Source organism: Ixodes scapularis, unplaced genomic scaffold (genome assembly GCF_016920785.2).
Source record: "Ixodes scapularis isolate PalLabHiFi unplaced genomic scaffold, ASM1692078v2 PGA_scaffold4__175_contigs__length_147842914, whole genome shotgun sequence".
Taxonomy (NCBI): Eukaryota; Metazoa; Arthropoda; class Arachnida; order Ixodida; family Ixodidae; genus Ixodes; species Ixodes scapularis.
The window spans coordinates 100,753,933-100,777,896 of record NW_024609879.1 but is presented as its reverse complement, the minus strand read 5'-3'; the positions used below and the strand labels follow the sequence as shown (position 1 = coordinate 100,777,896).

Below are 23,964 nucleotides of genomic sequence, written 5' to 3'. Positions count from 1 at the left end.
CTTGTACCTCATGTGAAAAAAAATGTTCTGATATGTCGGTAACTTTTTTACTTCTGCTAGACAAAAGACTGGGAAAGGTTCTTGTAACCAGTGTTATGGACATTTTTTAAAAGTTTAGCTTTGGTCTTAGGTTCACCTATGAAGAGTCAAAGGAAGGTGTCTTACAATTTCTGGACATGTCGTTCTGACTTCACACTAACCATGTACGCTGGTCCTTCTCCCCACGTTCAAAAAAGGTATATTACATGACTCGTCAGCGCACTCAAAAATTGTTAAAAGGAGTATAACATTTTCATGTCTAGGATAAGCCCTAAAAAAGTTCATGTTTAAATAACATTAATGATAGCTACAAGGCTCAGATGGAGGGCCTCCGTCATCCGGGTTCCCATGGCAGGTGTTAATTGAGGTTGTGCGATCCTTGGTTAAAAAAAGTAAAAGGAGAAGAAGGTAGTTAGCGCAACATTGAGTAGAAACGGCTGGTAGTGGTTTCATATACTTGTACGAGGTATCGCACAACCTAAACCAAGTCGCCCAAAGATATCGAGTTTCAGTTGTTTTTTCAGCACCTCAAAAAATGGTCCAGATTTGTTCAAAGGGACGCTTAAATTTGAAAAAAGTATCGCGAGTGAAATGTAAAAAGAAGCATGCTATAAGTCTGTGCCCTGTACCTCGCGCGTGTTATACAACATTTTTTTGAAGTGTGGTAGAACCTATGTGGACACGCAGGAAGATGTATTAATGATAGGCTGCGTGAACATAAGTTGTCTATGAGGTCAGCGGGGGGGGGGGGGGGGGGGGGCGGGGGGTCGCTTGCCTCTGCAGTGTCAAGCCTTTATATGTAACCCAAACCTGGCCAGCACCGCTATCATTGGTTGATATAAGGAACAATTCTCCAGAGAACGTTACGAGGCGTATATTATACAAGGTATGGGGGAGCACTGCGTGAGCCATTCTTCCGTTACGCTATCTGAAAAGAAAGTTTTGTTCTTAAACGCTTCGATGTGCTGAAGCCATCGCCCCGCGCCGTATGGAGTTTTCGTGCCATGAGCACGTGCCTGTTGGTCATGTGACATCTTCTCTCCTGGGTGAAATACTGAGTTGTGAGTTCAGCGTCTATCCAGACTTCTGTATTCTTCCACAGTTTCCTCACGTCGCTGGCTGACTTTAATCGTGTATAGAGGTACAGGATATTGGCTGCTGCGAACGCGCCTATGGCAACAGTGTGATTGAGTAATGAGTAAGTGTTGATCTACGTTGCCACAGGTTAAGAAAGTTGACAATAGAATTAGGAAATTTCACAGGTGCCCAACCGCGAGAAAATACAACATTGAGATGAAAAAATCATTGATTTAAACAGGGATGGGCAAAATACACGCAAATATGTATCAAAATACAAATACAAAATACTTCGTAAAAAATGTTATTAATTACAAATCTAATTACATTTCCAAAAAAGCATTTAGGTACAAGGTATAAATACAGCCAAATGTATTTGGTTTCCTCCAAATACTTTTCCAAATACATTCCTCAAAATTTGCATCAGCGACTTCAGGGCACCTGCAGCAGGTTTCTGGTTATCTCATTTTAATTTTGCATCGCACATTCGGGAGTTAGTGTGCGAGGCTCTATAATAACGTAATAGAAACATAATCACAAAAAATGTAATCAGCTTGGACGTAATAGGTGAAAAAAGTACAAAGCTTCAAGCAGCTTTTTTTGTTGATTACATTTTGGTAGCGCAGCTCTAGCTAGAAAATTTTTTAGTGTTGCAACTCGCACCAGTTACGAAAATCTGGACGACCCGCACATTTAGAATGTTCCAGGAAAAAATATGGATGGAAATCAGGCTGGAAAGTGTCACAAGTTGTCACAGGCACTTATTTAGCCAGTCTGAATGTGAACGTCGATTTCGTTACTATTCTTTTCCTGGACTAGCACCGTAGTCACAAAGTCACTAAACGTTTGTGCATGATTGAGAGACACTGCATTCAGTGCAGAACGTAGTTTTCTTCCTGCTCTGGACAGTGACAATAAATTTGAGGAATGTATTTTCGCCCACAAATTTGTATTTAATTACAATTGTATTTGAAATACCCACGTTTTAGTATTTAAATACACACGCCAAATACATTACCCAATCTGTAATTAAATACAAATGCATAATACACAAAGTATTTGAAATACGTATTTCAAACACTTGTATTTAAAATACTGCCCACCCCTGGATTTAGACGACTGCTGTTTTGGTGAAGTATTTGATGGAGAAGAAAAAGACGTGACACATGTAAACGGAAACAAAATATTTTTTTTCTGCAAAGACGCCCACACAAAGTTTATCTAATATAAAGCCAGACTCCACCTTAATATCCTGAAAATAAAACCATATACACCCGCCATAACACGCAAGTATAATTCGGTTTTGAACATGTATAAAGGTTATAATTGTCACTTGTATCTAGCGCGTGGTGACTGTTTTTCGTAGAATTTCAATAATAATTTCAAAACAATTTCAAAATAATAAATACGATCATCTTTAGAAATAACAATCTATGGAACCCTTGCCTTCAACGCTGAGATCTCAGTAGCCACAATTTATTTACTTCCAAACAAGCGTGTTTGTACGTTTGAATGTGGTGCTTGAATATAAATGTAGTGTAATTAATGTGTGTACTAGAAAAACGTAAAGTGCTCGAACCACGCAACCCCCTGATGCAACCCCCTGACAAAAACAAACCTTGAGGAAGCCTTGACCACACCAAAAAAGATTTTTATTAAAGCCACTTGCTAATAGATAGCGTGCGTTCTTTACCATCAAACTTGTTGTGACCTAAAGGATATCGTTAAGGTCTGCTATTTACCATAGGCGTAAAGATTTATTGCACAAACTTAAATTTTATTGCCTCAATTATTTTTATTATGCGTATCATGTCCCGAAGGTCTTGCAAAAAAATGAAATCTGCAAATTAAAAAAAAAACTGCAAATTAAGTTCTGAAGGAACTGGTAAGGTCAATTTACTTTTGCGTACAATAGCAAAAGTTTCCTGATTAAGATATCAAAATATTACAAAATACAAGCGTGTTGATTGTTATTATCACAATAGAATGATTATGCACTACATTTTCAAAACTGCACTATCACTTAAATTTTCTTTAGGTGATCTTCACCTTATTATGCTTAGGATGAATTGATTTTCCACCTTTGTTGTTATTTTATTCCTGTAATTATTAAGATCACACTTTATAACGACGATGAATAAAAGCAGGAAAGTGCAATAACAAGAAATTCCCCACGTGATAGTAAAAAAGTCTAGAACAACGCAGAAAGTAAACAATAAATCATACAAACGACAAGCAAAAACCCTGACAAATATAAAATGTGCCATAACTCGAGTGTGTTTACTGATCTTGGAAACTGATTTGTTATCAGCTGACTCAATATCCTCTGGTAAATTACTCCATTTAATGATGGTCTGTAGGAAACGATCAATTGAAATCACTGCTCTAACATTTCATTTTATGCATTTGTTACAATGTTCCCGCCTACCCAAAAGGCATTGGGAAAACATTAAGAACATTTAGGTTTGTCTGTGCAACATAATGTTTTTGTTATATAACTTTGTAGTCGAAATGGAAAATACCTTTTACTCTTTATTGTCTTCCAATCAGTGGAACAAAAAAAATAATTGTCTTCAGAGCATTGTAAACGGTGATTGGGCCTTGTCAGGCAACACTTTTCTGTAACACAGTGGTTCTCAACCATTGATGTTTCGCGGACCCCTTGTGGATCGGCGCAGGTGATGGAGGACCCCGTTCTTGGTGAGGGGAAGGGAAATGTGTAAATTAGTTATGATAGTGATTTAATAAATGGATATAACTAAGAGCTAGTGTGAAGCAGACTTGTCTTATTGACATATACACGAGAAACCTCACCCGAAAATTGGAACGTTTCCCCTCAATGTGAGAAAATACAACTTCTATTGCCGTGCTTGACTGATGACGCAGGGCTTCGCAGACCCTCATTTGAGAACTACTGATCTAACTCCATGTGTGTCTAAATAAATAAAAAAAAAACTGACAAGAAATTTAAACAAGCAGCTCTTACCTTCAATTGTAAAAACTCTTTCCTGCGATAGCGCTCATTGGAATTAATGCTGATAATATAGATTTTGTTAGCAATAAAGAAACGGAGATCGACAAGAGAAATCATGTATGCCTCACCTGGTTTCCTTCGTAGAAATTATATCTGTGTGCAGTGATAGTGCATACAGCTTTTTATAACAAAAGGGGTCGCAAAAACATTCTCAAATAGTATTATGTTTTAAGGTGCATTATTTAGTACGCTATGGGTCTTTCTCACGCACAAACAAAAATCATTCATAAGTGTCATTCTAGAATTGTTTAGCGTTATATTCCATTTCTCGTTTGTCGTAAAAAATTTTAATTCAAAACAATGACGCACCCCTATATAATGCTTACGTGAATCAAAAAATCTGAAAATATATATATAATTATTTGAAACACTGAGATTTTAACGTAATTCAGCAGGATCGTGCACGGGAATTGGAGTGAAATCTTTAAAACGGCTTCACAAAAAAGAATTGCAATTCCCATTCAAAAGAAGAAAAAAGAAGTTTGACAACTTTTGGAACATGGAACTGACTGCCAGTTGGTTTTGCGACTTCTGTGCTTGGTTCATGTGATGTACCACCCATCTGAGACCTAAATTGAAGCTAGTGTCGCTAGAAGAGAAAGTAGCTTCAAACATATTGTTAATATATTGTTAATAACACTGGCTATACGTTCGTTAAAAAAGCTAAGGTAAACCTTCACACATGACACTATTTGAGATCAGTCATATTTCAGCTTCAGATAGCTTCGCGAGTTATCTTAACGTTTGCTCAACGCAATCACGCACACTCACACATAGTCATTTTTTATGTAGCAAGTTATGTGTAAAACAATCATTGCCACACGAAAGACGGCCTGTTCCTCGCGCAAGTCTAAATTTAGGATTTGGAGCCGTCGAACTTGCTAAGCAAATTGTGTTGCTGTCTAAAGACCTGCACCCACTTCCTCGTATGCCACACCTCCGCGCACAACATGCATCGTCATATTCAAATGACCCAAAATTTTAATTTGACGATAGCATAATCTTGTAAGGATAACAAGAGAGCAGGGTGAAACAAGATGAAGAGAACAGAAACAAAGATGTATCGGTGCTTTTTATTTTATTGGAAAAGTGTGGAAAATAAAATCAAAACGACTTAAGTTGGGACTCAAATGATGATTTAAACCGCGATTAAATTCGGACTGGTTTTACAATATTGATTTAAATCAACCTTTTTCCACAGAAATCCCTGAAATAGTTTTTTTTATTTACCGTTTATCTATCATTTCATGCGTTCCATCTGGATCTGTTTTGTACTAAAATAAAATAATCATCAAGCAATAAAAAAGCACACCAAGATGAACACAAAAAAGAAGCAAAAAAAAAAAAACAGTACTTTCAGCGAATCGGAGAATGGAGCTTTCTACCGTCCACTTCGTTCGTTGGTAACATATTATTGCAAGCAAATCATAACTCGAAAGAGAGAAACGAAAACTAGAAAAGTAATGGTCTTATTGTAAGCATATCAGAACATAAAAGAAAAACAGGTAGAGCTTTTCATCTAACTAAAACATCAAGCTGTTTTGTTCTAGTATGGCGGGGCTTGCATCAATAAAAAACTGTTAATAGACCCTTTTCAAAAGTCCGCGCCACTGTATGTCCGCCATTGCTGGGGCGAGTATACTCTGAGCATGTAGTGGACGCGAGGGTGACGTCAGCATTCGGCGTGAACTCCAGCCCAATCACACGCTTGGTGCCCAAAAAATGGTCACTGCCAATGTTACTTGATGCATTTTTTGAAAGGCCCTACTAAACTGTATACTTTCAGTCTACAGTAATTTATCCCTCCGGATTTCTTATCAGGGATCGGGCGGATTGATCGGTTAATCTGCCATGTTTAAAGTGCACCTAGTGATAAAGAGTCACTATTTTTTAGCAACGGCGATTTAAATCGAGATAATCTTATATAAAACCAATAAATCGGACTGAAAAAAAAGTGATTTAAATCTAATACATATCATTCAGATTGTACAAATTTGAGCTAAATGAAATTAATCTAATTAATTTTTTTACTTGTGCTTTTTGTTAATCTTGACTAAGGGGAATGTGGTGTCATCATGTTGTGACCCATTAACGCACATACGTGTGCGCATTTAGTGTACATCAATTACTCTTGTGAACATTCAGCTGCAGTGGAAAATCTTGAGCAGATTAAGATAATGTGTAGAAGAAGGTATTGACGTTTTTTTGATCAAAATGGGAAAGCACATGAGAAAGCGAGGATCATGTCCGAGAGAAAGAGCATGTGCTCAAAAATTATAAGAGTGAATAGAGAAAGATCCATCCAATTGGCGGCCGAATGAAGCTGTATATGACGTCCCCTGTGGGTGTTTTTTTCTTCTTTTTTTTTTTAAATATTGTATACTAAGGTATCGCAAGTAATTATACTCGGAAACAACGAAAATACGATTTTTTTTCGAACGCACAGAAACGAGAGCGCAAGTGAGTGTTTACATTCTCGTATTTCCGACACGTTAGCGGCTGTAAGCCCATCATCACTTAAAAATCACTTATATGAAAGGTATTGTTGTTTTGTTGAACCATATATAGCTCCTGTTATCGGGTGCTTCCACAAGTGTAGGCCGTTAAATCTTAGTTACCCAACTCTGCTCCGAAGCGGGCATTTCATAACCTCCGTTTACTACATCTTTCAGGAGGACTTTTCCAGGTCCGTCATACCTGTCGTAACGACCACGATGCATAAGCCGACTCAATTAATTGTAATAGAGTGTACTTTTATTTTGTTTCAACATTAGCGAAGAACTAGCTAGACGACCTAAAACTTATTGTGTTCTTTATTTAAAACAATTGAGCAGCTTGTTTTGCACGTGAGGCACATATAGTACGTGCTTGCAATAAAGTGCCGTGAAATTCCACAACGCTAAAGCGCTGTGCAGCGTTATGATCACGTGAGTAATCTGGTTCTTGCATCACGTCTGCATGCATTGGTTTATTGTATGCTATGACTTGAAGCTAGGTAAAATATAAAATGAATACCGAATTCGGTGTTTATTGTTTCACCAGCCCTCTATGCCCTCTACAACAATACGTTTAGTAGACGAATTTTGAAATCCACTTTATGTGGCCAGTTTATTATGATATGAAGATTGTTCCAGATATCGATACAAGAATAAAACTTTATGAACTTTAAATGCTATATCTATTTCCACGTAACTTGATATTTTTTGATGTGTGTAGAAATAGCCCCTTCGTTTCCCCGGACATGCGATTACTTGGGTCGACCTTGCTGTGCATCACTTAACGGCTGATGATATGCATGCCCAATATTTTTGTTTAATCGAGTATAATTAATCAAATAAGATTATTGCGGATAATATCTGACGTGTGGATCCAGTGAACTTGAGGTAGTATAAAGCTTAGTAAAGGCAGGAGTTATGATAACGTACTTTTTACTAACATGTCCCTTCGCTCAGTACCCTCAGAGTGGTGTTTCCAATACGCTCACAGCTATATTGTTCCAATTTTTGTGTGTGTATATGACTAGCCTTTCATATTAAAATAGCGCAAAAGAGACGGGACAAAAAGACGAAGAAGCACACAGGACAAACGCTATTTTAATATGAATGTCCACTACCAACTTGCCCAGCAGACCAAGCTTTTACAAGACTAGCCTTTACACGGCGGAGTACTCCCCAGCTCATTTTATATTTGTTTGGTGATTTTTATTGCATGTGCAGAGCGAGGTCAGGTTGCGCTTATAGCTACGGTGAACTGTTTCTGTGCTGAAGAATCTGGCAAGTTCAATGCGACCGATAATTAGCGGTGTGCATTGCATGTTCGCGATCACGTAAAAGCGTCAAGTTACAAAGTTTGTGCATTCCAAAGCCGTGGTAGAAGGACTCCCGTCGCTTAGGTCAAGTTCGGTACACGTAAAGTGATCCCTCTTATCTCCTTTTTTTTCCTTTTTAAATCCTCCTTTTTATCTTCGACTTCGTGATGCCGAGATTGTGCACGCTATATATACTGTTAGCGCAATCAAGTGATATCCATTTACTGTCATTTTTCTCTTATACTTGAAAGTATGTCGCTAAAATCGCTAGCAGGATGGAGAGCGGTTGTATGGGGCATTAACCTTAACGATAAAATGTGGTGCCCAACAATACTGTTTTGAAGAAAACTTCGTAAACGCACCCATGTGGTGTTCGCGCTTACAGTGTCGCGCAGTGCGCACTTGATATGCTTCTTTTGGGATGTTATTCGTGTCCTGAATTCCTCCGTAGACCCTCTCCGAAATTCACTGCCGTCTGGTGGCTCAAATGAAAGTTTAACTTGTACCAAACTAATGGCGGCAATGAACCTCTAGTTTGCACGATTGTGTACCGGGAACCGTCACTTTCGCAAGTGAACGGCAGACGAGAATGTCCGCTTAACGGTAAGTTCTTTCTCGATCTTTTTCAGTGTCGATGGCGAAAAAGATGCAAGCATGTCAGAACGAAGCGCCGACCCACATAGGCGCCTTGATAAAGTTCTATACTTTGTCAAGCGGCTTTGAAACCGATTGTGTGCGACTGTCTTGACCCGAGTAAGAAATGAACGCTTACGCAGCTCTTGCATTCAATTCCTGCTTCGCATCATGCTAACGTGTCAAATGTATGTAGGCCTCGAACCATGAACTTAGGAGCATCTTCAACGTCTTCCTTCATCAACAAACAGAAAGCCGCCATGCGTTAGTACGGCACATGTGCCATTTTTCGGACAATGATAGTGATCAAAGTGGTCAGACTGAATTTCGGAAAGGGTCTCTTACATGTCCTAATCAACGAACCATGGCAAGAGGTCTAAGAAACAAAAAGCGACGCCTTGACCATGACCGTAAACGCTTGCCAAGTACATCTGAACCATACGTCCGTGAGCAGCCAATGGCTAAAAAGCGTAGAAACACAGATGCGCAGGGTCAAAGCTCAAGGTCATGGGGCACGCTCTATAGTTGATTGTCTTAGCCGGTGATAAGACGCGAATACAGAAAGGCGACGAATGGCCGTCACGTCGCGCTTTTGGCACCGCTCGATTAGCCCCATCGATTCGCATCAGCTTTCTTTGGACTTACGGTGAAATTAGGTAATAATAACAATTCTGTTGTGGATATTTTTATACAGCCGAAAGTTACGCCAGCCTCACTGGGCGTCTGATGTCTCAGCTGTGGATAAGAAATTAATCGAGTGCAGTACCACTGCCATTCTGGGGTCCTTAACGTGCATCGCGCAATGATGATACACTATCCGCAGACCAGTCTGCGACGCCCATCCAGATCATTATAAGACCACATTGCGAACATGCCGCTCAAGACGCCTACCTGTCACGTCTCCAGGCCTCTGGTAGAATCCTGCAGACCGGGCTAGCCAGTCCAGGGACACGTGAGGCTTGATGCCGTGCTCAGACAACGTCGGATGGAACGCGCTGCCAGGCAGCAGGCCGGGCAAGACACCCGGCAAGGCGCCGGCGGGGAGCCCGTACAGCGGATGCCCTCCAGCGGTGGCAAACACCGCAGCGGGATAGCCGGGAAACGCTCCCAAGAGCCTACCAGCCTGAGAGGCCACCACAGCCGCCACAGACACCGGGGGCGGAGGACTGCAGCCGGGTTCTCCTTCGGAACAGCTTCCTGGAGACTTGGATACCGGCGTCGCGCTGTCTCGGGCCAGGAGGGCCTCGATGCAGAAGGACTTGACTGTTGGAGACGCCGACATGTCCGCCATGGTCTTCTGCGAACGGACCGGTCACGTCGTGACGGACGACGCGACGGGCTCGCTACTTCTACGTCGGCGTCGTCGATAGTAACCGCGGTTCCGTCAGTTTCTCGTACTCGGCCCGATTCTTCGGTTCCGTTTCGAGCAGATCGGTGAAGGAGAGCGCGAGGTGCGGGGGGAGGACAACGGTGAAAGTTGGGGAGAGGGGAGGGCGGTGCTAGGCCTAACTGCTAGGCCTAATGCATTGCGGATGGTCGCGGTGGTGGGGGCGGCTTGAAACGGGACAGCACGCCGATCGAAGCGGCGGTGGGGTCCTCTGGAAGAGGCGGAGCGCAGCGGCGCGATTGCGGCCTCGGGGAATCGGAATGACTGACGTCAGCGGCATCGTCGCCGGTCTGGGGCCGCCCACGGCTCGATTTTCCCGGGATGACTGCACGCGGGCGTCGGGCTCGATGGGCTCTCTGCCACACGGTTTGAGCGCGGCGACGGAGCGCAGCTATGGCGTCGTCGGCTTTCCTTTGTTTCGCTAATTGGGTTGTGTCGGGGAGGTTAAATTGCTCTTGCATCGGTGTGCGACGGGTTTATAATCCTGCGCTTGTACTTTTATTATATTAGGCAAAGTATAAGTATGAGATAAAATAGCAGGAAGGACGAAAGAAAGTTGGCGCAAAGAAAGTGGGCCCGAATTGCCTACTTTCTTGGATAAGTCTAGGTCAGGTCGGTGTCGAAGTTATGTTTTTAAAATTCCTAGCAACGTGGCCGCCGCTTTCTCATAGAACAAGATGAAAATTTGGAGTACTTGGATCATGACTGAATGGAACATTAAAAAAAATATTAAGACAAGGGTAGATAGTATATAAATAACCAGTACGACGAAAGGAGTTTGTGCGAAGTTCACACTGGAATTGCTCCTTCGTTCGTCTACTTCTAATATTATATCACAGAACTCTCCTCAGTAAAATACTGTCGGCATTTCTTAATACTATTAGGATCAAACGTCGTCTAATGTTGGTGCCCTCGAAGAAATTCTGAGTAAACCATTCCAGGCATCCATTTCCATTAAAATCTAGTCAGTGGTCAAGTGCAGTCAGTTGTTCCCCTTCTCTTCTCTTGTTGTCATCTTTCGTATTTCCTCAGTCTCGGGTTGCGTCAAAATGTTCAGTTTACACCAGCTCACTTGCGCCCTCATGTTCTGTTCAGTGGTGATGCATATAGTCACGAACGCGCGGCCACTAAAGCACTCAGAGACATCAATCGGCCGCATTGCCATTTATATATATGCATATAAAAATAGTGTGGAACGAACGAAATATATACCAATATATGTTATTGTTGTTTTCTTATGACAGCCTTGTTTATCATAGTAAAGTGTTTTTAACCTCTTGACCCAAAGGGACCCCCAAATTGTTTTAGCTTCTTTCGTTAGAGGGGCGTAGAACGCGTCAGGGAGCAAAACCTGTCAAACTTTCTTTGAAAGGTTTCTTGGCCACACACATACTCATGACTACGTGTTAGCAACAATTTTGTTTTCTCTGAAAAAATTAGAATTTGATCTTAATATGACTCAGAAAGTCAGGTTTGCCAAGAACTAATGAATGCTTTGTATCACCGCAATAGTAAGTAATTTCTTCCAGGGCTTTCTCCTTCTGCGTTAACGGCTTTTGCATTTAATAGGAAAAAAGGCAAAAGGAGCATATCAGTGTAGGGGATATTATTTCAGAAATGAGGTGACGACGGTTGCGAGGAGACGGAGGGAAAGGGGCGGGGGCTAAGGGAGGGGGGGGGGGGGGGGGTGCCGGAGGTAACGAAAATTATATTCGATTCTCCTGAGAGCATTTAGTGTGAAGCCGGCACGTAGCCAGTAATTTTCTTCGGGGGGGGGGGGGGGGGGGGGGGGGAGGGAGGGGGGGGGGGAAGGGGTGCCCGCCCATGACAAAAGGCTGTATGAGGGGGAGGGGGAGAGGAGGTCCCAGCAAAAAGAAAGATTTCGGGGAGGGGCCGAGCCCCATGCCCCCCCCCCCCCCCCCCCCCCCCCCCGGCTAGGTGCCTGGTGTGAAGGATTTCAACATTTAACTGTCTAGTACATCATTTGGTTCCATTTATCGCCAAACCCAATATGTATAATATTAATTAATCACTCTTGTCTAGATGCTATTAATTGTCACTGTCACTTTAAGAAAAGCCCGTGCGTCTACTTTCACGCACAACACTCGGAGAGCCAATCAGCGCAACTTACGGAGGCAGCTCAGCGAATGACGATGCCGAAACATATGTTTAGAGGAAAAAACGCACTCTGAGTTGTGACATTAAGCAATGCAAAACGTCACGCTTGCATTGCTTAATGTCACAACTCAGACTACGTTTTGTTTTTGTTTTTTGGTCTAAACATATGTTTTGGCATCGTCATTCGCTGAGCTGCATCCGTAAGTTGCGCTGATTGACTCTCCTAGTATTGGGCAGGAAAGTTACGTACGTGCTTTTTCTCAGAGTGATACTGATTGACTTAGCGAAGCATCATACGCAAACTTTGAAACAAACAAAAAATTCTATACAAAGAGGTCGTGCATGAGGTACAGGAAAGTTTATACGGTCCTGTCTGAACTCTTTACGCATCTTCATTTAACTTATACCAAGACAAACCTTCGTATGAGCTGTCTCAGATACGTCATCTTCATCCAGCTCGGTGCAATGCAACGTCAGCTTAAAAAAAAAAAAAGTATATATTCAAAAATCGTTTCTCTTCACCTCCAAGGGAGCTGATCTGGTACCTTTCAAGGTTCTCTCATCGGCGGGTTCCTTAAAGGGATGCTGAACCGAAATCTGGATTCCACAAAACACGCGGCAAAAGCGTGCAATAGGATGCTACGAACACCAAAGCATCACTCATACAGCGAAATCTCGAACGGATGACCGTATTTTTCAAGAAAAGTAGGCGCATTTGACAGAAATGTTCACGTCATGTTTCTCCGAGAAGGAGGGGGAACGGCCTCGCGTCTTCTCCGCCTCGCGACTTTGAGGGAGCGAAGCGAAGAGAGGAGGAAACTAGGTATCTTGACGGTCACGCGCCTCGACGGCCTGGTTCAATCTCGACCTCTTTTTCCAAAAATACGGCCGTCCATTCGAGATATCGCCTTACGAGTAGTGTTGTAGGGATTGTAGCGTCCCGCCTACATCTCCTGCGTTTTTTTTTTTTTTTTTTTTTTTTTTAAATCCAAATTTTGGTTCACCATTCCTTTAATAGAGAGCCAAATCTTTACAGTCAATCATTTTTTCTTTATTCCTCTAATTTTGCGAGAAAACGCATTTATTCGAAGGAAGATCTGAAAAAAGAAATATTATCGACAGAAGAAAAAAGCGTTTTTTAACAAAAAAAAAAAAAAAAAGATTGTTCCAAGATAACGAATAAGGCAGGCGAGCTGGTTAAAGTTCAAAATTCCGGAAACCCAAGAGGAGGCTAAAAAGAAGGGACAGACAAAAGACGTCTCAAACACAGCTACTAAAATTTTATTCAGGGCACTTCTTTTACACCCGTCATCTCCACACCGCCCTCAAGCGTGTGCGTATATACACTGAGGGCGTGGTCTTTTTTTTTTTTCCTGTGGACACTTTAAGCATCTTTGGCATTCGTGTGTAAACTGTAGTGAACCATTGGGCCGTGCGCAAGTGGAGGGCGATGTGGATATGACGGGTGTAAAAGAAGTGCCCTGACCAAAATTTTAGTAGGTGTGTTTGAGACGTCTTGTGTTTGTTCCCTCTTGGGTTTTAGAAATATTTAACAAATGTTGGAAGTTACACACAACGGTTACCGAACGCAATAGGCGAAGAAAGTACGTAAATTAGGCTGGAATAGGGAAAGACGGGCATCTCGTGTAGTTGCGTGCACATAGCATTAAAAAAAAAAGAACTGACGTCACCTTTTTTACGCATATTTATTTAGAATGCCCCAGGGTGTTTGAGATGGTATAGTTTGTTGAGGAATGCATTGTTTACAAATAATTTATCGGCCTTAGTAAGAATACCAGGACGGCTGACAACAATGTCATTGCCCGACTAATCGCTTTTGCTGTTAATACCTTTTTAAATAGTTGGTGGGAATCCACTGTATGCGCTTAACCATGAGCATGCATGTTTTATTGTGACGCACTATTTGAAAACATCACTCGTAAGCAAAAATTAAGGGGAAACTTCTTTTTTGCGCGCTTTGACATTCAAGCAGTAGATACACAGTATAGCTAGAAGTGTAATTCTTATTTTTTTTATTATAGCCCGCTTTATTCAATGTCGAAATTTTTGTACGTATATTATTTTATAGGATGTTTACGTGACCACCGTTGCGATGATGACGCCGTTTCTGTTTTTCTGTGTAGGTCTTTTCCTCGATATCCTCCGTTTAAAGGTATTCTACTTTAATAAACTCCCACTTGCAGTCTCCTGTGAAATGGGTTTGCATTTTTCTTTACATAAATACTAGCTGTGTAACAATGGCGTCCCATCCTACTGAAAACGATTTGCCTCAAAGAACGGAAAACGCCTTTGCACACAACGATGGTATGAAACCTAGCAGTTATCGAAACCCGAAAGTTTGGCTTTATTTTGTTTCAAAAATGACCCAAACATAAAAATAATCTTATAGAAATAGAGATGGAGAGAAAGTCGTTCTACGTCCATCAGTTGCTGAAAACATACGGCTGCGTTACAAATACCATCGCTTATCGGGACGACTAGATGCTATGGCACGCCAAGAACGCGAACAATGGGAAAGAAAAAAAAAAACGAGAAGATATAGCGGTATCGACCGCCATTAGAGAGAAAGGGGGAGAACGATGGAGGACAAGGAGGGAAACGGTGACGTCACAGGAGGGTGGGCGGAGCCTCCGTCCGGAAGGGGGCGTTTCTCGATCGGCAAGGCTCCGCCCACTTGCAAGATGGCTCCGTCGGGGCGAAAGGATATATGAAAGATGGAAAGGGAAAAAGAGTAAAAAGAGAGAGAGGAAAGGGGGGTTCTAGGCGCTCGTGGAAAACACAAAGGGAAGGACTAAGATGATTGTTGCGGTTGGCGCGCTCTTGAACACACAGATCGGCGCGCTAGCGAAAGGCGATTAGGAAGAAACGGGACGACTTATCGTCATCGCAAGACGTCGAGCAAACGCGACGCTTTCCGAAGAACGGTAAAGTCAGGCTAATGGACGGCAAAATGATAGATATGGTTATAGCTCGGAATGAACGGCAATTAATCGTTTCCTCATCCATTGCGCGCTTCGGGATTAATCACCCAGTAATGTTGTGCAGCACAAAAAAAAAAAAGAATGACACGTCGTTATCTTACGCGAATTCGGCTGCTGCGCAGGCGCAATGCCCACAGCTGGTGTGGGCGGACGTGTGCTTGTTTGCAACGAGCGCGTTGCTGTATATACCGGGTATACTTAACGTGAAACATAAGTATATTTCTAATCAGTATAGGCCTTGTGCGCAGAGACCAGATTCGCTGGAGGTGAGCTGTCTACGCATGCGCCGTGTCGACAGCAGCGCCACCGCAGTGCCATGACGTCAGAGTCGTGTCATTGATTTATACATCGTCACTCTCGGACCACGGGTGATGAGATAATCGGCAGACGACATTGACACGTAAACCCCTGCCTATCGATGCACTGTTTCTCGTTTGTTCTTGAAGCATTTTCGCGACTCCAGCAAACTATAGGGGGCGCGCTGGTCAGGCAAAATGGCGGACGAAAGGAGGTCCTTCTCGTCGTTCAGCGCGTGGACCACAATAAATTATTTGCGCTGCAGCGTAAAATCGGTGTTAGATATGAGAGCAAAATCGATTTTTCGACGCTAAATACCTCCTTCTGGTCAGTGCGTACGAATGACACGACGGAAGCATAAAATAAATCTCTGGAAGCGATGTTTGTTTCTATGCTGCCTACGGCAGCCAAACAGCGATAGCAGTCGACAGAGTTGAAAAGACCCCCTTTCCTGCGCTTCTCGGCGTTGCCGCTACGCGGTGTCGATTTTGCTGGAGTCGCGAATATCGTTATTTTACCCGGCCCTCGGTCGCATCGGAACGAGCTCACCTTGCTTCTCTGTCTCTAGCCAAGCGCTGTTCTCGCTTTTCTGGTGTCCGATTGGCACGACAAACGCGTTAACCTCAATGAGCCGCCGCTTCTGTTCACCAATGTTCCCTCCCATATACGCTCCACCCTTTTGCGAAACATTCTGAAGACGAGCGGAGAACTTAAAGCGAGCGTCTGACTTCTGACATGTGCCTATCCAGCGGGATAACTCGTATCCCGCCACCCGTTATCCCATGACGTGTACGAGCGTTGCACATATGACCCGCGCAAGTAGGGTAGCAGGCCAAATAATGAAGTTTCGGGTAAATTATTTTTTGGGGGGGAGGTGAGAGGACACAGTGATATTCTAACGCAGATAAAAACCACGTTAATTGCAGACTTACATTATGGTATACAGACTTTTTTTTTTTTTTTTCACTTTACAGATTTGTTAAGAAAAAGCCGTGAGAGCTACATTTATGCGGTTTGTGCGGCTGAATTATATGGCCAGGGGGACATGGTATATGGGGCTAATCATAACGGTCAGTCGGGTAATTAAGTAAAATTTGTTAATTAACTTTTAATTAGTGGAAATAAATATATGGTTCCAATTAGAAACTTGCTCAGCGTAGTCGAAAACCACTTATCAGCGGTCTTGGGTAAGTTACTTTTAAAAAGTAATTTGTTACGGTTACAGTTACTTTCAGAAAAAAGTAGCGAAGTTACCGTTACAGTTACCGCAACAAACGAGTAACTCGTTACAGTTACAGTTACTTTTAAAAAGTAACGACGTTACTTTTCAGTTACTTTACTATAACACAACAAAATGAGAAAAAACTAGAAAACGTCCCTCACAACGTTTTATTGCATAAAATTAAAAAGTGCGCTTTTTACTTCATATTGTAACTTAGCAGCAGTTCCTTTTTGAAGTTAGTGTTTGAAAGTTTCCACGCCAAAGTAGTAGCACAAATCAAAATACGAAACATTCACATTGCGTAGTAGTGGCGCTAATTAAAATACGAGACATGCGCAGTGCCCTCCACGTGTATTGTTGTTTCACGGTTGATTCGCCCGATTAAAAGCGTTTGCACAGAAAAAGGAAAAACCACAACATAGATAGTGCTTCAAGACACTAAGATGTAAGTGTTCAGTCACGAAATACAAGCGCGTGCGTAAAGATAACTAGATATTTTTTATTAAAACCTACACGTGGCTATATTCGGCTCGTGACTCGCGAGAAAGAACGTATTCACAACTTTGTGCAAGGCCAACTTGACACTCGAAATGTAGGAATAGACTATTTGGAAAGTGCAAGGAATGGATAAATTGCACTTCGTTCAGTGATATATTATGGATAAAACACTGGAAAGTAACGATAAAAGTAACGTCGTTACTTTCATCGTTATTTCAGAAAAAGTAACAGAACCACAGTTACAAGTTCCATTTTTAAAAAAGTAACTCGCTACAGTTACAAGTTATCAAATATGTAACAAAGTTACAGTAACGCGTTACTAGTAACGCGTTACTACCCAAGACTGTTAACCACTCATCTTTAGAAACGCTTTGAGCGCGTGAGAAGCGTAGTAGTGCACTAAACTTCTCGTGCCGCAGGTACGAGGCTTGGGCTATGATAAGAGGCGAAAAAATCGCGCGGGCGCCTCATCGTACCAGTAGCCTTGCTCCTGCTGCAGGAGTGGCAACTTTAGCGCACTACTGCGCTTCTCACGCGCTCAAAGTCTTTCTGAAAATTGCTGATGTAGTGGTTTTTGATGACGCACAACAAGTTTCTGTTGGGAACCATAGGCCTATTCTCATTAATTAAAATAATTAATTAACCAATTTTACCTAATTAGTCGACTGATCGTTAAAATTACCCCCATACTACGTCTCCCGGGCCGTAACTCACCTGTACAAACCGCATAAGTGAAGCTTTCACGACTTTTTTAAACAAATCTGTAAAGCTTTTAAAGAAAAAAAAAAAAACAACTATAAGCAGGGTGTTTCCCTGGCCCTAACTTTCAACTCATCTAATCAAGGCAGTGAAATCAGCACAGTTATTCTGTAACAGTTATTCTGTAAACAAAACCATCACGTGATAATGCTTCAAACATTCGTATCTGTTCAACAGAGTGTCTACACAAAACCATCTAGAAAAGAATCTTCCTTTTTATTTAGAAAAATCGAAAGCATGCTGACGCAGTTGTCATCCGAGGATCTTATAAAATACGCCTCAACTATTTCCCTTTCAGTCTTGTTATTTGTTCTTTTATTACATTTTGTTAATTCTGAACGGGTAATAGTTTTATATCGTCAATTTATTTCCGCTAAAAAAACATTGCTCATATAACGTGTTCACGCGTTTTTGCACTATTCTAAATATCATCTGGACGTAGTGTGGCTTCGTCTAAATTTTGGTTTCTCATTATTTTCTTAAGTAAATCAACCGGAATGGCTGTATACCACTATTATCTATACACTACAAGCGCCTCCAGCTCTTTGCACAAGGAGGCACTTCGGTTGCACGAACTCCTGCTCAGCAGGATAAAAATGCTAAAAATAAAGCCATGCGCTTGGGCGTTAGACAATACTTTAAGCAGTTAGGCAATACTTTTAAGATGAAAGAATGTCATTATAATGTTGCTATAAAAATCATTAGAAAAGCGAAAACTCCCGTACGAAGAGAAAAGCTTTTCACGCCTTTTGAGCCAAGTGAATTGTGTGACAGAGCAAGGACGGTGTGCTTGCTCTCGTTCTATTGAAAACTGTCAGTAATGTGGTGTGGCGATGTTTAAAATTTCTTTATACCATCAGGTGTGGGCACAAACTAGTTGTACTAAAAATGGCGACACGGTGCGTTAACAAAAACCAGACAGCACGAGGTTCGTTGTCTAGAAAAGCTCTGTGATGGCGCTGGGACAGTCGGTTGATTTGAAACGTGAAACACCACTGCTCTTTGTTTATATATTTTGTCCCAAAAACAGCAAAATATTGCCCCCCCCCCCCCCCCTTTTCCCTATTGGCCCTCCTCGTCCTTTCGGGGGTAGGCTATCTGGCCCCCACACTCGAATGAGTTTGACACCCCTGAACTAGACGATGTTTTCACGCGTCCTTTCATTCAAACACCGGACTGTCTGTCCAATGTACACATGTTGCATTGGACATTGGACGAGATACCGCATGTTAGCGGAATCTCGAAAAGAAGATTAGAAGCGCAAGATACCGAGAGACGTGCTTTAGGGGACATCTGCGTCAGCGCGCTTCGTTTTCACTAAATGTCAAGAAAAGTCCTTTTTAGTGAAAAACCCGAGACTGAGGTATTGACAGACGACGACAAGGAAGAGAAGGTTTTCTTCCCTGTTGTCGTTTGTCAATACCTCAGTCTCTGGTTTTTCACTAGAATGTTTGATATATACCAGCACACTTGCGCCCTTACGTTCATGGTCAGGAAGGTTCTCTTCTAGATGGTTTTGTGTAAACACGTTGTTGAACTGATACGAATGTTTGAAGCATTGTCACGTGTTGGTTGTGTTTATAGGATAGCTTTTATCACAAGGCGTTGGCCAGACAGGCAAGGGTGTTTACGCAGTGTGTGCTGCTTAGACGGCCTCGATTAAATCGGTTTAAAGTTAGCGCCAGTCCGTGTTGTATGTCTCCCCTTCTCGACCGTGTTTTTTTTTCTTTTTCTCGCTTTTAGGTTTTAAGTTTTTTAGAGCTGGTGACGCTTAAAAGTTACAAATGATTTTCTGAAATTTTCGATGAGAAAATGGCAGCTGACGGAGCTCTAAAATACATGGATCTGAATGGCGCCAGTTATCGAAAACGGGCAAAGTTACGTACCATTTTCCCGTTGAAACTTTGAGATCACATAACTTTTGAATGAGATAGCGGTTATATGAAATTTTATGATCTGGTTCGGTCCTCTAGCGCTACATTTGGAAAGAGAATTCGAGTTAGGCAATGCGTATAATTTACTTTACATATAAAAAATATTTTTTTGGGGGGTGGGGGGGGGGACACGTTATAGATATTTACTGAAATGCGCAGTTGGGCTAGTATGTACAGGTTCATAAAAAAACGCGAAAACACAAGCATACAGAGGAGAGAATTACAAACAGGAAGCATCTTGTCCAGTGTGTAATTTTTTCCTCTGCGTCCTTGTGCTCTTCGAGAGATATTTATGTCTAAGTTTGCTTTGTTGGGAACGCACAATGACTGCTTTTACGTGAAGACGACCGTAGCGCATTCAATCAATATGGGACGACTAGCAACAGGATGATTCATCACATAGGAAATTTCGTCTTCGGGCGACTCGTCCATTGAAGAGTTGGTCACATCAACAGTGCAGGGAAGGAAAGAATAATCTACAAACCATATTTTTAAGTAACTAGCTACGTTCCCTGACGACTGTGCAGTTAGAACAATAGAACGGGATTCTTTAAAGGGAAACTGGAACGGTATTGTATTGAAAAAAAAACACTTAAATCATCTTCGTTTGGCCTCCAGGATCACGAATATCGAAATTATTTCTCTATTTAGTGCACGAACGCTGCAGAAAATCACCTTCAAACTACCGATGAAGCCTCTTCTTCCCGAAGCGCGACGTCCCATGAGCAGTTTTCGGAATCTCCCCTCTCGCGCATCTTCAACGCCTATCACAGCTATGCACGCCTACTCTTGCTATTAAAAAAAATGGTAAGAGTGACACGCGCTTGGCGGCCGAAAGACCCTAGTATGGCCTAACGACTGGTCAGAGTTTTTTTTTTTTAGTTTTCTCGCGTTAGTTACATCTTCGGAGGAAACGAACGTGATTTTCAGAGTCACGGGCTAAAAAGACTCTAAAATACATCTCTAACTCGTTTCGTTTTTTTTTTTTTTTTTCTTCTTTTTTAAAAGAACTTCTTCAGCTTCATTTTAATAAAAAAAATAATACGTGTGCAAATGTATGCACTGCTGGATGTTATGATAAACTTTCGAGCATGATGTTATGCATAAATACCACGTGATGTTAATTTCAGACTGCTATAAATGATGTTTATGCACAAATATACTCGGAATAGGAAATACCTGGGTAAAAAAAAAAAAAAAAAAAAAGAAACCACTTTACTGCTCCGATATAAGAAATCCAAGACATCAAAACAAAGTGTTTCGAACCACAGCACTATATGCTGTCAATGCGGCCGGTGCTGTCGTACTTTCCAGCAATGAAGTGAACCTGCCTGTTGCAGTCGGCGTGTCTATTTTATTTTTAACGCGCTCGTAAACGTGGTGCCACCCTCATCCTGTGAGATCTTCATTTCATTGATGTCGAAGTGGCGATCAAGCGTGCTTTTCAAACACGGTGACATCACTAACGGCAAATGGAGTGCCGCATAAAATTATATGGGGAAAAAGCAAAGTTTGTCAGCGCTAAACGTAAAAAAGGTTTTGGCACACAACTGCTGATTAGACGACTACCCAGTATGCAGATCGCGGTTGGAGACGTATCAGTTGTTCTGCTTTGTATTAAAATCTTTTACGGCAACTTCAATAAACGGTGCTTTGTCTCTGCGGTTGCAGGTATTTGTACGGAAACCCTTCATGAAGCAGCAACGGTCTACATCTTCGTCGTGATCGCCTCTATTTTTGGGAATCAAGTCCGAATTTGACAATAATCGTTCTCAAGTTACGGCAGCATTCCCCGTTAGAAACACAACACTTGATTCACGTTTTCTTTTGTGGAAAAATGGGGGGTGGGGGGGTGTACGAACCATTGTGCGACGGGTTGCCTTCATGACGAATCATCCTGTGGCCCATGTTCCAATGGGACAAAAGCGAATGTTACCAATCGTCCTGTCACGAATCGCCATGTGACGAATGGACCGTATCCCGTAAAACGTAACCATGTAGCTAGTGTGACGATTTCCATCATCATCGATCTAGCCATCATCGTAGAAATAAAAACATAAACGAAGCTAGTCATCTTAGTATTAACGATCGGAATGACGTGCGCTGTATTCAATACAAATACGAATAATCTTCATTCGTGTTACAACTGACAACGCACTGTTTTTCACATACGTGAGAAGTGATGTCTTAACACATTATATTCATCAATGAAGCTAATGTGTATATTCATCTCCTTAATGACCTCAAATTTTATATGTGCAGTTTCGTCCCCACCGCATGCTAAGATTGTGATAGCATCAGAAGTTTGAAATAGGCTTTTTTTTGTCTCTTATTTCTTTATTTGTGAACAATGTTGCGTGACAAAAAAGACATGATCGAAACATTATATATATATATATATATATATATATATATATATATATATATATATATAAAAAGAACGCTAATCTCAGACGCATTTTTTTATGAGAATACCGGGGTTGAGACGTAAGCTTTGAGATTTTAGATACGTATGTACACATTTCAGGAAAAGGCGCGAAGAGAGTTTTGCCAGCCTTTCATAAACTCGGACATCTGTTTATTAAAAATGTGTCTGTCGTTACCTTTTTTTGTTCCTCGGTCTCGGGTTTTCAACATCTCCACCAGCTCACCCGGCTGTTCTCTTATTTCTATAGACATACAGTGCTTGTTTAGGGAGAAATATTAAGCTGCGCTTAAAAAGCGGTATGATATTTCTCACCGAAAGAACGCATGAAGCCGATGGAACTGCCCATATATTTGTCAACCGGCGAAACACTGTCAATGCTCTTTCGTTGGTCACCTCGGGAGGAGATGGACAAAGCAAATGCGTCGTGAAGAGTTTTTCTGCTAGTGGAGATCCATGCTACCCAGGTACTATACGATCATTTTTCGACCCCGTGTCGCTGTAGTTTTCAGCATTATTTATCTCCGATATGTTTTATTATACCGCGCTAGGCGCTGCGTTCCTTTTTCTACGCTTCACGAGGAAAACCAACAACGCTGAATGAGGCGAAAACGCCTTCATCATAGGCTTTCGCGAGGCTGCTCTTGCCGTACGACATCGCGGAGAAACTGACAACAGTTTGGTCAGCCATGCCTCGGTAACACGGCAAGTCCTGGAACGCAGTTCTGGCAGGGAGTTCTGGCCCGCTGTTCCTCCTGCCCGCAGCTCTGGTCCGCAGTGTTACGGCGAGTCAGGAGTTTAGTGCACGAAGCTCGTCCTTTCTGCTTTTAATCTTTCCGCCCGGATTGTAATGAGCGGCCTAATTGTCGATGCCCCCCCTCGAATCCCCGGACGGTGGGGAGGTGGTGGCGCCCCCTCTCTTTAATGCGCGCAACTTGCAAATGAGGACCGTTAGGCGGAGCTCATTAGCGATTAGGAAATGCTCCCCGGGGAAACGGCGTCATTAGTCAGAGCTGCTGCCGCGAGAGGGACTCGGCGAGCGAGCTGCCGACATGATTGGAAACAATTTGTTATCGTTTAGCAGTTATATGCTAATCAGTGTCCCCGCTGCGTGGCGCTCGGACCGACGCGGCGACTGGACGCAGGCTCGGGGGTTTAACGACGCCCACGCGTAGTCGGACGAGAATCGCCGATAAGACCACGTCGCCCTAGATGTCGAAAATCGACGGTCATAGACTTATGGCGTCGCCTCGAGGGCGACCCCGATGATGAGAGCACGCGCGAATGGGACCGCGTCAATGACAGCCCAGCGTTTCGTTCGAGGATGCAGGCCTATATATGACATACGCTGGACGCCACATTTGAGGGCGATGTTTAGAGAGCATTCTCATAACGAGCTTACATTAATAGCCTGTCAAGACCGGCAATCTTGATGGTGCGGAATGTATGTTGCAAAAGAACTGCGGTAGCTCACCGTCAGCGCGCGTTCAGCAGCGCCGCGCACACAGCAATGGCCGCCAGTGAATACTCCCTATACTCCGTTCACCCTTAAGCTGAGACTACAGCCAATGCCAGAAGCACGAGAGCTCGAGGTCGGTACTTTGAAGCGTTCTTCCGCAGAACGAGCGCTCGCGCTAGGAATGCACGTCTCAAAGACAAGAGGACGGGCTAGCTCGCGCTTGTAGTTTTGGCTGCAGTCAGCTTAAGGATGAATGGAGTATATACTCCGTT

General features: G+C 42.5%; 1 protein-coding gene across 1 annotated transcript in view; it reads right to left on the bottom strand.

The window, feature by feature from the left end:
* The window catches only part of LOC8028590 (homeobox protein Hox-C5-like), a 45,989-nt gene extending 35,985 nt beyond the window's left edge, over positions 1–10,004 (bottom strand). The window contains exon 1 of the mRNA XM_002400193.5: positions 9,483–10,004. Coding sequence (XP_002400237.4) covers positions 9,483–9,882 — 400 coding nt within the window. The 5' untranslated portion in view covers positions 9,883–10,004. The remainder of the gene's footprint in view (positions 1–9,482) is intronic.
* Between the last annotated feature and the right edge of the window lie 13,960 nt (positions 10,005–23,964).